This window comes from Octodon degus, unplaced genomic scaffold (assembly GCF_000260255.1).
Source record: "Octodon degus isolate 3935 unplaced genomic scaffold, OctDeg1.0 scaffold00019, whole genome shotgun sequence".
NCBI classification, from domain to species: Eukaryota; Metazoa; Chordata; class Mammalia; order Rodentia; family Octodontidae; genus Octodon; species Octodon degus.
This window is the reverse complement of record NW_004524595.1, coordinates 8,537,522-8,553,032: the sequence shown is the minus strand read 5'-3', so window position 1 is coordinate 8,553,032 and position 15,511 is coordinate 8,537,522. Positions and strand designations below refer to the sequence as shown.

General features: G+C 52.5%; 1 protein-coding gene across 7 annotated transcripts; it reads left to right on the top strand.

The window, feature by feature from the left end:
* The first annotated feature begins 3,580 nt into the window (after positions 1-3,580).
* Positions 3,581-14,076, top strand: Mfsd2b (major facilitator superfamily domain containing 2B). Of its 7 annotated transcripts, XM_023710982.1 has the most exons (13): positions 6,089-6,523; positions 8,409-8,533; positions 8,974-9,097; positions 9,394-9,472; positions 9,557-9,678; positions 10,538-10,628; positions 10,730-10,851; positions 11,278-11,361; positions 11,608-11,688; positions 11,879-11,988; positions 12,272-12,415; positions 12,769-12,945; positions 13,510-14,076. In XM_023710982.1, exons 1-13 carry the CDS (start codon positions 6,185-6,187, stop codon positions 13,553-13,555), a joined length of 1,644 nt encoding a protein of 547 aa, XP_023566750.1. In that variant the 5' UTR covers positions 6,089-6,184; the 3' UTR covers positions 13,556-14,076. The 7 variants fall into 7 exon arrangements, with proteins under 7 accessions (XP_023566751.1, XP_023566750.1, XP_023566748.1 ...); XM_023710983.1 differs by lacking the exon at positions 11,879-11,988 and adding an exon at positions 3,581-3,664 and having other exon boundaries at positions 6,398-6,523; positions 9,394-9,678; positions 11,608-11,810; XM_023710980.1 differs by lacking the exon at positions 11,879-11,988 and having other exon boundaries at positions 11,608-11,810.
* Positions 14,077-15,511: the final 1,435 nt, after the last annotated feature.

The following is a 15,511-nucleotide window of genomic DNA, read 5'->3' as shown; positions in this document are numbered from 1 at the left end:
ATATTGGAGGCCTGGCATGGCCGCACATGCCTGGAATCCCAGCACTCGGGAGGCTGAGGCAGAAGATTACCATGAGTGAGGCTAGCCTGGGCTATATAGTGAAACCCAGACTCAACAAGCAAACAAAAAGTTTAAATATAAATAAAGTGTACTGGAACCCTCTGCCCCTTCTGTGTTTTTCTTCTTGGCTTTCTCCCACAGTGAGGCACTGCCTGTCACACAGGCCTAAAAGCAATAGGCCAACTAACCAACGCCTCCAAAGCTGTGATGAGCCAAGGTAAACTTGATCTTTGTCAGTCAGCCTGTCCTCAGAAGTTTGTTACAGTGATGTACAGCACTACATCTGTCTGTAGTTCTCATTGAAAGCCACACTAGAGAAGCATACCGTCACTGCGTAGAATTAGAGCTTTTGAAGAAAAGTGCTTAATGGTACTGCCTCACTCATTCCTCTGCAGTCCCAGCACAGCCTGACTTGAGGTGCACAACGGGGCGCACTCACATCCCAGCACTCAGGAGGCTGGAGCAGCAGGATCACAAGCCCAGACATTGAGGCCCACCCAGGAATAGTGAGACCCTGTGTCCAAAAAGGAAAAAGAAGAGTCAGTGGCTTTTAGTGTAGTATATTCACAGGGTCCCATCGCCATCACCACAATCTAAGCAAATTCTCATCTCCTCTTAACCGCCCTGTACCCTTTGGTAGCCACGCCTTGTCGCAGCTGTAGGGAGCACAACTGTTCTGTCTGTATAACTGCCCACTGTATACATTGTGGTGGAATTGTCCAGTACATGCTGGACCATGAGATGTTTTCAATGAGTATTATGTTTTTGAGGCTCATTCTTTTTTTTTTTTTTTTTTTGGTGGAACCAGGGATTGAACTCAGGCCCTTGCATTTGCCAGGCAAGTGCTTATTCTACTGAGCTATCTCCCCAGTCCCAACTCCTTATTCTTTTTTTAATTATTATTATTAATCTTTTATTTATTTATTTGGTACAGAGTCTTGTTACAGTTTGGACTCGTGATCCTCCTGTCTCAGCCTCCCCAGTACTGCAGTCAGAGGCGTGTGCCACCATGCCCAGTTTCAGTGGCTGGCAGAGCACACCCAGGGCTCTGGGGCCGGCACACCATGCAGTACTGGGACTTGAACCCAGGTCCTTGTGCTTGCCAGACAGGCGCTTAGATCTCTGAGCTATCTCCCTGGCCTCATCATTCTTTCTGTTGCCCAGTAATAGTCCATCACATAGGTATAGTACCTTTTTATATATTCAGTCATAACTGGTAATCATTTATTTCCATTTCCTAGCTATTTCATATATTGCTGCTAACGAACATTCATGTTCAAGTTTGTATACATGGGAGTAGAAGATGGCTTGTTGGACTATATGGTAACTCTTTAACATTTTGAGGAACTGCCAGACTTCGAAAGGCTTGCAGTAGTTTTGTCCCCCCGAGCAGTGTAAAATTGTGTGTTCTCCACATCTTCCCCAGCACCTGTTAGAGTTATACTTTTTTTTTCAATTACAGCAGTCCCTGTGGACATGAAGAAGTATCTCCTAGTTATGACTTTTACTTCCCTAACGACATAAGCATGTTTCTAGGTGCTCATTGTCCACATATGCTATAGAAGGATGTCTGTTCCTTTGCCTTTTTTTGGGGGGGGTACTGGGAATTGAACTCAGGACCTTGTTCTTGCCAGGGAGGTATTTATGCCACTGAGCTATCTCCCCAGACCTTCTTTGCCCATTTTTAAGTTGGTGTTTTAAGTTTTTTATTATTATTTACATGTTCCAGTACCAATCTCTTAATAATTTGCATATATTTTCTTCCATTCTGTGGATTGTGTTTTCCTTTGTTAAAACTTTGTAGAGAGCTACTCGAGATGCACCTGTAATCCTGGCACTCTGAGAGGGTAGGGTGAGGCAGGAGGATCCCAAGTTTGAGTCCTGATGAGCAATAACAAGGACTCGGAACATAGCTCAGTGTGCCGATCCTGGGTCCAGTCCTCAGTATACCAAAGGAAAAGAAAAATTGTCTCCCGCACAGTTTTTCTGTGTGTCTGTGTGTGTGTGACAGGAGAGTAAACCCAGCGCCTTGGCACTAAGCTACATTCCCAGCCATTTTTTAAAATTTTCAGACAAGAGTCCAGCTAAGCTGCTGAATTGCCCAGGCTGGGCCCAAACTGACCATCTCCTGCCTCAGCCTCTCAGTGTTGGGATTACTAGCATGTGCCTCTGTTACATCAGATGGGTCGTGGCAAAACTGGCTTGGCTGGGAAATGGAGATCTATCAAGTACAAGGTCCCAGGACGAGGAAAGGACCCCACATGTAGAACTTTCGGAAAGCTCCCAGGTGGGCAGAGTGCCCATCAGAGAAAGGCTACGCTGCCTGAGTTTGCAGGGTAACTCCCGCTTTTGTACTTTCTTTTTTGCTTTCACCTTCGTTTTTCTCTTTATTCACCTAAGTTTGCTCTGTACAGCTGATTTCTCCCATACACATTTACCCCATTTACTCTTCAAATAAATGTTTGAAACTGGTGTGGTTGTTTGTTTTGCTTGGCTTGTCCAATTTTTTGTTCATATGAGAAGGACCTGTGATATTTTGGGTTGATGAGAACTTCTTTTTTTTCTTTCTTCTTTCTTTCTTTCTTTCTTTCTTTCTTTCTTTCTTTCTTTCTTTCTTTCTTTCTTTCTTTCTTTCCTTCCTTCCTTCCTTCCTTCTTTCTTTTCTGAGTCAGGGTCTCACTGTGCAGTTGGCCTGGAGCTCACTTTATAGCCCACACTGGTCTCAAACTTCCAACAATCCTTCCTGCCTCAGCCTCCTGAGCACTGGGACTATAGGCATGAGCTGCCTGCCTGCCTCTTTCTTTCTTTCTTTCTTTCTTTCTTTCTTTCTTTCTTTCTTTCTTTCTTTCCTTGGACTCACTATGTGGCCCAGGCTTCCTCAGTCTCCCAAGTGCTGGGATTACAGGCATCACCACACACCTTTTCTAAAGAAACCACCCTATAACACCACCAACAATATAATGTGTTTTTTCATTTTGTAGTCTGGTTTGTATCCCTGGCATCCTCAGAAACAACTGCTTACTATGAAGACTTGCTTTGCCCTTTTTTATGTTTTGTTTTGAGACAGGATCTCTGTGTTGTTCAGGTGCCTTTAACTCACCTGGTCCCAGGGTGGCTTCCACCTCAGCGATCCTCCTGCCTCAGTGTACCCAGTCAACAGATGTGCATTGCCTCGCTGGGGTATGTTTTGCGGTTGTAGCCTTACATTAGGGTCTCCATGCACTTCAGGGGTGTGTAGGGCAAGGCCATGGCCCTCGAGGCCTATCCCGGGCTTGGCATACACCGCACTGCTGGGCCTTGCGGGCTACCAGTCGCAGTAGTGAGGGACTGGTGGCATCCGCTGTCTTGCTGGTGGCTGGAAAGCCTGTCAATCCGAAGCTTTCGCTTCATATTTTAATGAACTGCTACTGGAAGCCGGCCTTCCCGGGGTTCTGGGGCGGCCCTGGGCGTGTCCAGCTGCCTCTTGGTGGAGGGGGCCAAAGGGCTGGGAGGCTGAGTGGAGCGGGGTGCTGGCGCTTGCGGAGCTTCAGGGATGGCGGAGCCCGCGGGACCCAATCCAGACCTGGCCACGACACCTGATGCGGCGTGCACGGAGCTGGCTTCGGTGAGTGCAGGGTCCGGGGTGGCTGGACTCGGGACAGGCAGTGCTCAGAGGGCGAGGCCACCCGTTTCCGTCGGCCGCCAACCCGTTAAGCTGCAGGGTTCCGAGCAGAGCGGGCGCCCAGGTCCTGCCCCACCGAGTGCGCGCAGGGCTCCGGGATCCAGGGTGGACGCCAGGGGTGTCTGCAGCATCCGCTCAAGCCCTGCGCGCCGCCGAGGGGTGGTAAGGACTCTGGGCTGTGTCACCGGAGCACAGCGGGTGCCCAGCCCTGCAGCCCCACGGTGCGGCATCTCTCCCTCAGTGTGGTCAGGCAGCTCCAAGCACGGAACCGTGCCCCGCGGAGACCCGTGGGCTCCTCTGTGGCACCACCGGGGAGGCTAAGGCAAAAGGACTGCTTGAACCCATGAGGTCAAGGCCACTGGGAGGCCGCAAGCCAGATTCTCTGTGTGCAGCAGGCGCATGGATGTCCGGCTACATTTAGGAACCTGGGGGAAGGTTAATGGCGAGAGGACCAACACTGAGCCGCCAGCCAGCCGGGGTTTACACAGGAGGAAGCTGGGGCGCAGAGGTTCAGGACCTTCCCTGGTCCCCGGTGGTCTGACTGGAAACCCTCAGGCTCAGCGAACTGGAAAGCCTGGACTTAAGTACAACTGCCGCTCAGAAGTCTCCATGACTTTTAGGGGAGCGGGAGGCCCACTGCACGGTAGAAAGGGCTGTGGCAGTAGATTCTGCCTGCTGTTAAGGTTTTTTGGAAGTTGAAATAACCTTCATACAAACATCAGGGAGAACACATCCTGCTTCATGTGGCTTCTGGATAGGAAGCTTGTGCAGCGGGCGGATAAAACCCTTATCTGGGCTTTTTCCTTCTAAAGAGCCTGGTAGTGTCCACAGATAGCAGAGCCCTCGTCCCCTGCCAGGCCTCCCCTCCAGTCCCCAAAGGGAGAGAAAGGAGGGTTCCCAGGGGCTACTAAATTAATAACATTATTTTGGTTTGGTTTTGGTGCTAGGCTCTCTCTCACTGCCTCAGTCTTCTGAATGCAGGAGTCGCAGGCAAAAACCCCAGCACTTTCCTGTGCTAGGACCAGTGCCTGGCCACTTTCTTGCTCAAAGTGTATTTTTAAGCACTTCCTACAAAACCACTGTTCTAGGTATTAGGGGCACATGGTGAATGAAGGCTACTCTTGGAGAGTTTCTGTCCTGGTAAGGCAAGGCCAGAAGTAAAGGAGAATAGACTAGATGGAAATATAAATGGGAGAGGGACTGAGGTGGTCAGGAGAAGCCTCTCAGTGATAGCACTTTGGCTCACACCTAGACGGCAGGAGCGTGCTCTTTGAGACACACAAGAGCCTACACAGGCGAAGAGATGGGACATACGAAGGTCCTGGGACAGCTGCAGGCTTAGGCACCCTGAACAGTAGAAAGTGGGTCTGGGAGTGGGGGCCACCTGAGTGGGCTCCTGGAGGTTGTGGGAGGACTCGGGGGTTATTCGAACTGTAATGGTAAGTTATAGAAAACTTTCAGCATGCAGGAGAGGTGATCTGATTCATATTAAAAACTCGCAAGCCAGGCATGGTGGTGCATACCTGTAATGCCAGCACTATAAAAGGTGGAGGCAAAAGGACTAAAAATTCTTGGGCAATTTAGAGACAGTAAATACCTGTCTCAAGCCATATGGTAGAACATGGCTATAATCCCAGCACTTGGGAGGCTGAGGCAGGAAGATTACCATGAGTTCAAGGTCAGCCTGGGTTCCAAGACCGATCTGAAGTACATAGGAAGACTCTGTCATAAAACAAACCAAGACCCAGTCTTGAAATCTAAAAAAGATTTACTGAGGATGTTGCTTAGCTTAAAGGCCCTGGGTTCAATCCCAGTACTTCCTGGGTCCACAGGAAAAAAAAAAAAGTCAAAAGTTGCTGAGTGATGTCACTTGGAGGAAACAAAACCAGAAGCACAAAAGCCACTGATAGACAGGGGAATTGGGAAAGACAAGTCAAAGATGGTGCCCAGGCTGTGGCCTGAGCCACTGAGCAGACTATAGCACTATTTAGTGCAATAGGACCTCGGGTTTGGAGCTGGCTTGACAGTGGGTGGGAACAGGAGCTGGGTACAACCATGCTGAGCTGTCATGCTGGTCAGGCTGCTTTGCAGGTGACAGAGGGCTCAAGTCTCTCCAGGAAAAGCAAGTTGGGAGAACCTCTGACTTGCGGTATTTTCTGATTTCTGTGGGGGTAAATATTCTCACCGTAGCTGATTTCAAGCTTCCAGGTTCAACAGCTGGCAGGCAGAAGTCCTGAAGGGTTTCTCTCAGCTCTCAGGGGCACCATCATATAGCAGCAAAACAAGCTTGTGAAGTTGGTGGGTATACTGCGTTTGGCAGACAAGACAGAACAAGATTTAGAGAAAGTAATTTATTCACAGCCATGGGGGAGTAGGTGACAAAGGGCTTAAGCCTGGCTCTCCTGATGCACAGCTCGCTCCTGTTGCTGACTCAGTAAATTAAAGCAGCCCAAAGCAGGAAGCATGGGCGGAAATGCAGGGAAGAATTTCCCCCTAGAAAGATTTAGAGGTCATGGCTCAGGTTCTTCTTTAAAATTCTTACTTCCCCTTAGGATGATTAGAGGGCAAGAAGGGGTGAAGAGGTTTCTGGAGAAGCCCACAAACAGTCCTCGGGTTGCTTGTGGGGAGCCATTCATGTCTGTGGGGATACAGGATTGCTGCCATGTCTCCTTCCAGGACAGCAGAGCCGGTCGCCTCTCATTCTGTACCAAGGTGTGCTACGGCCTTGGGGGTGTCCCCAACCAGGTGGCTTCCAGTGCCATATCCTTTTACCTGCAGCTCTTTCTGCTGGATGTGGCCCAGGTGAGTCTGGGCAGCAGCCCAGCCCCCACTCTCATTGTCCTTTACACCTGGTCGTCCCTCCCCCCATCCTTGGTGGACAGCCTTGGATCCAAGCTTTGTATATCCCAGGCAGGGTGGGCGGCACCATCCTCCTCCTGGATGTGTACTGTATGTAGCCTGTTCATAGCTGGAAAGAGAAACAGTGCGAATACCCTGCAGCAGAGGAGCAGGTGGAGAGGCCAGTGGTACTAAGTCCACAAAATGGGCCACTGTGCAGCTGTTCAAGTGCAGGATCTCTACCAGCTGACTTAGTACTCTCATGGTAGTGAAGCAGAGGATAAAATGATCTCATTCTCACAGAACAAGACATGTCCCAGGGCGGGCCAGATAGCTCAGTGGACTAAAGCGCCTGCTTAGGCAGGCTCAGCAACTGGTTCAACCCAGCCTGCCATGCCAGCCCCGCCCCTGGAGCATGCTGAGACAGCAACTAAGACTGGGCGTGTTGGCAAGTGCCTGTAATCCCAGCACTTAGGAGGCTGAAAACAGGAGAATCACTATGAGTCCAATCTGTGTAGTGAGCCCCATAGACCCTGTACTAAATACATAAAATAAAGACATATCCCATATGTGTGCATGGGTATATTGTATGCACATGCCTATATGTGGTTATGATGAATTTGGAGAAAATTATAAGGATATACACTCAGGTGTTAATGTTTGCTCTAGAAGGGAATGGTAGAGGATAGAAGATAAGCAAGAACAAATTTTAAAACTAGGTGTGGTGGTGCGTACCTGTAATGCCAACACTTGGGAGGTTGAGGCAGGAGGATCACTGCAAGTTGGAGGCCACCCCAGGCTGCATAGTGAGTTCAAGGCCAGCCTGAACTGCATAGTAAGACCCTATCTCAGAAAAACGCAAAACCAGGGCTGGCCAGAGGCCAGATAGCTGAGGCACAGGGACCACGGTTCAATCCCTCCCCTCGTGTGCTGAGCAGGCCCCACCCCCAGGGCACACTGAGACAGCCACTGAGATTGGCCATGGTGTTATGTGCCTATAATCCCAGTGCTTGGGAGGCTGCAAATAGGAGGATCACTATAAGTCCAATCTGTAGTGAGACCCTGTAGACCCTGTAGTAAAATAAATAAAATAGCAAATTTTTAAAAATAAGTTAGTTGTGGGCCAGGGAGATGGCTTAGTAGAATAAGCACTTCCCTGGCAAGCTCAAGGGCCTGAGTTCAATCCCTGGTTCTGCAAAAAAAAAAAAAAAAAAAAAAAAAATGCTGCTATTACATTTGGAGATGAATGCAGCCGGGGAGATGGCTCAGTAGAATAAGTGCTTCCCTGGCAAGCATAAGGGCCTGAATTCAATCCCTGGTTCCGCCAAAAAAGAAAAAGAAAACAAGTTAGTCATAATTTCTTTAATGACACCAACCTGATTGCATTAACATAAAAGTATAAATGTCAAATGCACAGAATTGTGTGAAAGATCTTCAAAATACTTCTGCAGTTGCCCCAGGATGATGGGATTTCAAAAGAACTTTGCTTAATGGTTTTCCCTATCATGTATTTCTAAATTGAGTATATCGCTTATGTGGTCAGAAAAATCAATTCAACATTTTTATCATGAAGCCCAGCATCTGCCTCTGACAGTAGTTAGGGAGATGTGTGCTTTCTCAGCAGGTGACAGGACAGGGTGTGATGGGCGTGCTGGCTGTAGCCATGGGCTCTCTACCCCTGCCTCCTTCACTCACCCCAGAACCTCCTGGGTCCTCGGCCTAGCAGCCTTCCTGGCTCTGGCTCCAGTGGAGCTCTCGGGTCTCTCTCCCCTGGCAAGTAGCCACACTGGTTGGTACCGTGTTTGATTCTGCTGGGCCCGGGCTGTCATCCCTTCCCTGTGGGTTTCAGATCCCTGCTGCACAGGCGTCTCTTGTCCTGTTTGGAGGGAAGGTGTCGGGAGCAGTTGCTGACCCTGTGGCTGGGTTCTTCATCAACAGAAGCAGGAGGACAAGGTCTGGACGGCTCATGCCCTGGTGAGCAATCCCTCAGTGCTCCGGATCCAGGAACCCTGCTCCATACCCCAAGGGCACGTGTTGATTGCAGCCTATATTAGTGGACAGCCTATGGGCGGTTGGGGATCAAGACTGGATGGTGTCTTGGGAGGACAAAGAGGGCCTGTGGGGCATTCTTGGGTCTGCCCTACCAGATGGCATAGGGCTCAACGTGTCTGCATAACTCGAAGGCCTGGCCTGTGGCCTAGTGTGGTCAGGCCCAGTGGGGGCTGTGGAAGGTCTGAGAGGAAGTGCAACTTGCTTATGTCCCAGTGTCCTTAATACTGGGAATGGCACTGCTGAGGACCCGAGTGTCCCCTCTGCTGCACTCACTTCCCACATGGGAGCCCCAAGACCAAAGAAGGAGGCTGAGGTGGTCCCTGTCCTAGTGCTGAACTCCTAACCTCAGCTGTGCTCTCCAGGGTGCTGGGCTGCGTACCTTTCCTCAGCCTGGCCTACTTCTTTCTGTGGTTCTTGCCTCCCTTCACCAGTCTGCGAGGCCTCTGGTATACCACGTTCTACTGCCTCTTCCAGGCCCTGGCCACGGTAAGCAGGTAGCCTCGTCTCCTAGGCCTGGTTCTCATGGACCCCACTGCTGGAGGTGGCTACTACTGAGGGAAAGGGACAAAGCCACAAGTCCACCTCTGCTGCCCACCCACCAGGGCCTGGGAACAAATCATGAGCTCTGCTGGCCCATTTGAGCCTTGAATTCTGAGGTTCAGATGACCAGGAGACATGGTCAGACTGAGCCCTGGGTACTGGGATGGATGGGGTGAGCATGGGCCTTCATGGGGCAAGTGTGGGCTCCAGGGAGCATCCTAAGGTCTGCCAGGCCACCCCAGTTCTTCCAGGTGCCCTACACAGCACTCACCATGCTGATCACCCCAAGCCCCCAGGAACGGGACTCTGCCACTGCGTATCGTGAGTGTATCCCTGGGGTCTGGCGGGAGGGCGCTGCCCCTGGAGCCCCGTGGCTGGCTTGGTCACTCACACTATTGTTTCCAGGGATGACGATGGAAATGGCAGGGACACTGATGGGTGCCACCATCCATGGGCTGGTTGTGTCCAGTGCCCACAGATCCAACCACTGTGAGCTCCCTGGGCCTGTGGCTGTCTCCCCAGATGCAGTGAGTGCCAAGGTGGCCTTTACCCCCTCTTCAGGGTCAGCTTCTCCAGGGCTGCTTTTCCACCAGCCCCTCCCACTTGTCTTTTGGTGTTTCACTGTGCCCCTGTACCTTCCCTGATCCTTTAGCTGAGGGTGTTAGCCCCAAGGACCATCTTATCTCTACACCTTTGCAGCCAGGAATGAAGCTAGGGTGAAGCTCAGAGGCAGTTCCCTTGCTTTCAGTCCCCAGTACCCGTCACACACACTCCTGAGCACTGTGGTCCCTAGTGGCATTGCTGCCTGCTTTCCATGCAGCATACACAAGGTCACACAGGGTCACCAGTGTGTGGGGGGGCACATGTGGAAGGAGCACCCAGGCCCTTTGGCCCTCTCTCCAGTGACTTGATGGAGGGAACTCAGTACCCCTGAGATTGGATGAAGGCCCCTGTGTTAGCTGTTTTTCACAGTGACCAAACATCTGACATAGGCAACCTAGAGGAGGAAGGGTTTATTGTGGCCCGTGGTCTCACAGTTTTGGCAGCTGTTTGCTTGCTCCCTTGCTGGGGGCCCAAGGGGCAGTAAGGGCACAGGCCAGCAGAGCTGCTCACCTCTTGGCAGTGTGGAAGCTGAGGGTGGAGGGTCCTGGGACCAATGGTCCCCATGCCCCTCCCCTGAGTTTCATGTCAATGGAGGGATCCGGTGATGAGTACAGGCCCCAAGGTCCAGGCACCTTTTGAAAGCCCCTGCCCTGAACACAAGAGACTTGAGGGGATATTTTGTACTCACTTTTAACAGCCTCTCTGCTCCCAGGGAGAAGTACATTGCCTGGCTTCCACGAGGTGGAGACACCGCCCACAGCCCCTTTCTCTTCCATCCCCCAGACTCGCCTCTACTCCTTCGCGGCCGCTGCAGTTGCTGTGACTTACCCTGTGTGCATCACTCTGCTCTGCCTTGGAGTCAAGGAGCAGCCAGGTATGGAGGTGCTGTGAGAGTGCAGGAGCCAGAAACTGGGGACAGGGCTCCTCTTGGGACTTTTAAACTGCCAAGCCACAGTATCACTTCCTGTGTTACAGACCCAGTCGGCCCAGCCTCAGGCCAAGGCCTTGGCTTTTGGGCTGGCCTGGGCCTCACAACCCGATACCCACCCTATGTGAAGCTGGTGGTCTCCTTCCTGTTCATCTCAGCTGCAGTGCAGGTATCATGGCCAGCTGGCCCCACTGTAATGGCTCTGGCCCTGCTGGCCCTGCTGGCCCTGCAGGCCTGGCCCACCACACCAGAGTCAGCCTTGAGTTTTACAGGAGACACCACCAGAGGCTGGTGCTGCAAGGAGAGCCCTGGGTGGGGCTGTAGGCCTGGGGGCTAAGGTCCTAGGAAGCTGGTGGAGTCTGGATTAGTTTCCTCGCATGCCAAGTGCTCCTGGTCTTAGCTGTGCAAGGGGTGGTGATGGGCTGGGAATAGTGCTTCTCTCTGTGCATCCTCTGTGGGGGTGACTGCAGGATGATGGCAGAAACCTGAGTTCAAGGTCCCAGAGGAGAAGCCAGACTCAAGACCCTGCCCCTGTCCTTGATTCCTGTGCTTCCGCTGTCGCTTGCCCATGCCCACATCCTGGCCGCACCCTCAGGTGGAGCAGAGCTACCTGGTCCTGTTCTGTACACATGCTGCCCAGCTACAAGACCATGTCCAGAGCCTGGTGCTAACTATTCTGGTGAGGGCCTTGGCTGGTGGGGCCCAGGTCGCTTGGGATGTCAGTTGGGGTCACATGTGACCAGAGTTCCAGTGCTCAACATTCTATACTCTGCTTTGGTTGTAGTCACTTACCTGATAGCACAGCACACAGTGGCGGGGTCTGAGTTAACAGCTGTGACAGAAGCCAGGGCAAGGCGAGGCTGAGCTGAGATGCAGGGGAGGTGCTAGCTAAAGGGCTTGATGTGTTGACGCTGTCTGCTCACAGGTCTCTGCTGTGCTGAGCACCCCGCTGTGGGAGTGGGTTCTCCAGCGATTTGGGAAGAAGACATCGGCCCTTGGCATCTGTGTGAGTGAGACAGAAAGTGATGTTGGGGGCAGCAAGGCTATGCCCACAGCTCCTCCTGGAGCTGGCAGCGAGGGCCCTGCGTTCCCTTGCATCTGCAGAGCTTGGCTCACCACTAAAACATGGTGAGCATGTGGATGATGCACAAGCCCAGGACATAGAGGAGGGACAGCTTGTATGTCTATCTTCCCAGGTGATGGTGCCTTTCGCAATCTTGCTGGCTGCTCTGCCCACAGTGCCCGTGGCATATGTGGTGGCTTTTGTCTCTGGCGTGAGCATTGCTGTGTCTTTGCTGCTTCCCTGGTAGGTTGGGGCTTTGGGGAGAGGCTTCAAGTGCCTCCGTAAGGGTCTCTTCCTCCATGTTTCTGCTGTAGGCTCCTAGATCCAGCCTTGTGGGAGAAAGAGGCCCTGTAAAAGGGCACCCATGGCAGGAATGCCGGGTGCAGGCCAAGCACACATGCTGCTGTCTGTGGGCTGTACCTGAGCAGAAGGGATGCCCACTCAGTTCTGTCCCTGGAGAGTGCACAGGAAGCTGGCTGTCAAGGTCAAGGTGATTAGGCGAGCTAACTCCACAAATCTGTCCCAGGTCCATGCTGCCAGACGTGGTGGAAGAATTCCAGCTGCAGCACCAACATGGCCCAGGCCTGGAGACCATTTTCTACTCATCCTATGTCTTCTTCACCAAGCTCTCAAGCGCATGCACCCTGGGCATCTCCACCCTCAGTCTAGAGTCAGTCCCAGGGGTGGGGAAACCAGGGGCACAGAGACCATCAAGGTGGGAAGAGGAGGCAGAGCTGCCACCCTCAACAGCATGGGATGCCCATGCATCTGGGCACAGCTGTGTTCTGTGGAGTGTGGGAAACATCTCCCCTTCTAGTGCACATGGCAAGGGGCCTCTGTTGAGCAACGTCTCCCTTTAGGAGCCCCAGCTCTCATGTTCTCAGCTCTCTGAACTCCTTTCTGGTACGCTTGACCCACCCTCCTCCATAACTAGGCTGATCTGGCCAAGACATGAAGTCAAATTTCAGGAGTGGGTGGGTGCTGAGCTGTCCCTGATTAGACTGTCAGGGTGTACCTCTCCAGGTTTGCAGGGTACAAGGTGGGAGCCTGCAAGCAGGCAGCCAAGGTGGTGGTCGTGCTCAAGGTCCTCATCGGCGCCGTGCCCACCTTCTTGATCCTCGCTGGTCTGTGCATCCTCATGGTCAGCCGTGCTCCCCAGGTACCAGGCCAGGCCAGCTCCCAGCAGCACAGCCTCCAGAGGTAGGCAGCCCCTGGGACCTGTACACACAGGCAGGGCTAGCAACCCCTGGGGAAATACACAGAGGCACACTGAGGCCTGGGTGGCCAACACCAGCTGGCAGATGTGCTGGATAAGTCTGCATTCCTGCCTTGGGGAGCCTCTTAGCTTCGAGGACACCATTTGCTTCTGGATTTCCTACTCTCTGACCCCACCCATCTTCCTTGAAATGCCTGGTGGGTGGAGGTATATGAAGACTCCCACTTGGACCCCTATTCACTTGCTCTCTGTATTTCCTGGGTACATCTACTTATGTGACTGGGCACTTCACACCCAGGACTCAAACCTCCCTCTAATAAGACATGCTCATCTGGACATTCATTCTTGTTATCCAACAGCTTTGGCCTCATGAGCCCCAAAACTGAACTCATCCTTGGCCCACTGGCTCCCCCTTCTGTACCCATCTCTGTGAATGGCACCATCTTCTGCCCTGGAGCCCCCAAAAAGGGCCACTGAAATACGGAGGGTTCTGTGGCAGGCAGGGCCCTGCCTCACCATCATCTTTCCTTTTGTTTTTTTCTCTTCAGGAAGAGTAGTCTCAGCCTTGCTTCAAATTCAAGAGGACTGCTGTGAGCGGAACCACGGGAGCTGTTTGCTGGGCCTGGTCTCTGTCCCAGGCCTTGGTGCCTCCCTACAGTTTAGCGCAAGATGCTTCCCTCTGGAGTTGGTGTTGCAAGTGATGATTCCCGTGGGACAGCCCACACTCCAGGGCACCCACCTGACCTCTCCTGCCTGCGGGTCACAGAGCATCTCAGGCCTACGACCCTCATCACACCAGCTCCCAACAAGCTTGAGCCACAGAGCACCGCAGTGATAGTATTCCTGCAAACAGCAAGCCTCTGCCTGGCTCCCTCCAGACTCCCACAGGGAGAGAAGGCCACAGACACACAGACCCCTTGCCCTGAAACTCCAGCAGACATCTGAGCACTAGAGAGGCCGAGCCACCATGAGGGGAGGCAAAGTAGGGACAGATGACACGCTGGGGACCTGCAAGGGGAGAGAGAGAGCCAAAGACCAGTCCAGGGGATAGGAGGGGACAGCAGGGGAATGAGGAGCAGGATGTTCCCAGCCTTCTGCTTTTGTCACATGAGTTGACAGCATTGATTGGACAGCGGGCTGTCCCACGGGAATCATCAGGGACAGAGGCCAACACGGAGCCCCCAGAGGTCAAGCATTTTATCAACATAAGCACTTCATGTGGCAGTGTTTTTCTGAAACCCTATCTTATTAAAGCACAGGCACTGGAGTTTTCTCAAGGCCATGTCTTTGGGGGAAGAAAGATCTACTGAGGTTCATTGTTTAACACAATTAAAGGGAAAAAACCAACGGGCTTGTCCTGGACAGGCTTCTCATCCCACTGCTGGAATCTGCTGAGGAGAGAAGTGTCCCGTGTTTCTCACCCTGGCCACTGCCCCATGGCATTTTATCAACATAAGCACTTCATGTGGCAGTGTTTTTCTGAAACCCTATCTTATTAAAGCACAGGCACTGGAGTTTTCTCAAGGCCATGTCTTTGGGGGAAGAAAGATCTACTGAGGTTCATTGTTTAACACAATTAAAGGGAAAAAACCAACGGGCTTGTCCTGGACAGGCTTCTCATCCCACTGCTGGAATCTGCTGAGGAGAGAAGTGTCCCGTGTTTCTCACCCTGGCCACTGCCCCAGCCACACATCCCCAGGGGCATTTCCTTGGGCAGTGTCACCATCTGGGAGCTGGTGTCCTCCTCTCCTCTGCAGACACAAGGCTGAGTCTCTAGAGGGGTCCAGGGCACAGGCGGCGGCTTTCAGTGGCCCGGGCCTAGGGGTGGACTGAGAAGCTCTGGAAAGTCAGAGGAGCTGCTGTGGCCGCAGTGCCTGGTAGGAACTACTCAGCATGCTAAGTTTGCTCAGCAAACAATGTTGTACCACCCACCTCTGAAACAGATAGCTTTAGCGGTCCCTCAGCTTTTCCTCCAAATGTCTGCCGCGCTGATCTTACCTGCCCTGCCATCCCTGTCTCCTTGGCCTCACAACCCACTCTGCGGGAATCTGGCTCCTGGCCTCCACAGCTGGGGTGCAGCAGGCCCAATGGGAGGAGGCTAGCTGTGGGGAGGGAGACAGGATTTGCAGACAGCTTCCATCTTTTTTTTCTTTTGAGACCAGGTCTTGTAATGCAGATCAGGCTGGTCTTGAACTCACTATGTAGCCCAGGCTGGCTTCACAGAGATGCTCCTGCCTCAGCCTCCCAAGTGCTAGGCTTACAGGTGTGTACCATCACACTCAGCTTGCTTCCATCTTTTGCCACATGTGACTGGTAGACTTGTTTAATGACCTGGAGCCTCTGTTTCTGGGGGGACTTTCTGTGTTTGAGATAGGGTGCAGCTACGTGGTCCCAGCTGGCCCTAAACCTGTGGCCCCAGATATCCTCCTACCTTAGCCTCCTGAAGAGTTGGGCAGTCCCTTTCATTGGATGCAGTCAGCATTGCATACTCTCTGGGGTAGCGCTGGGGCTAAGTGGGTGACACCAACATGTGCTGGGCAAGGCTCTCCT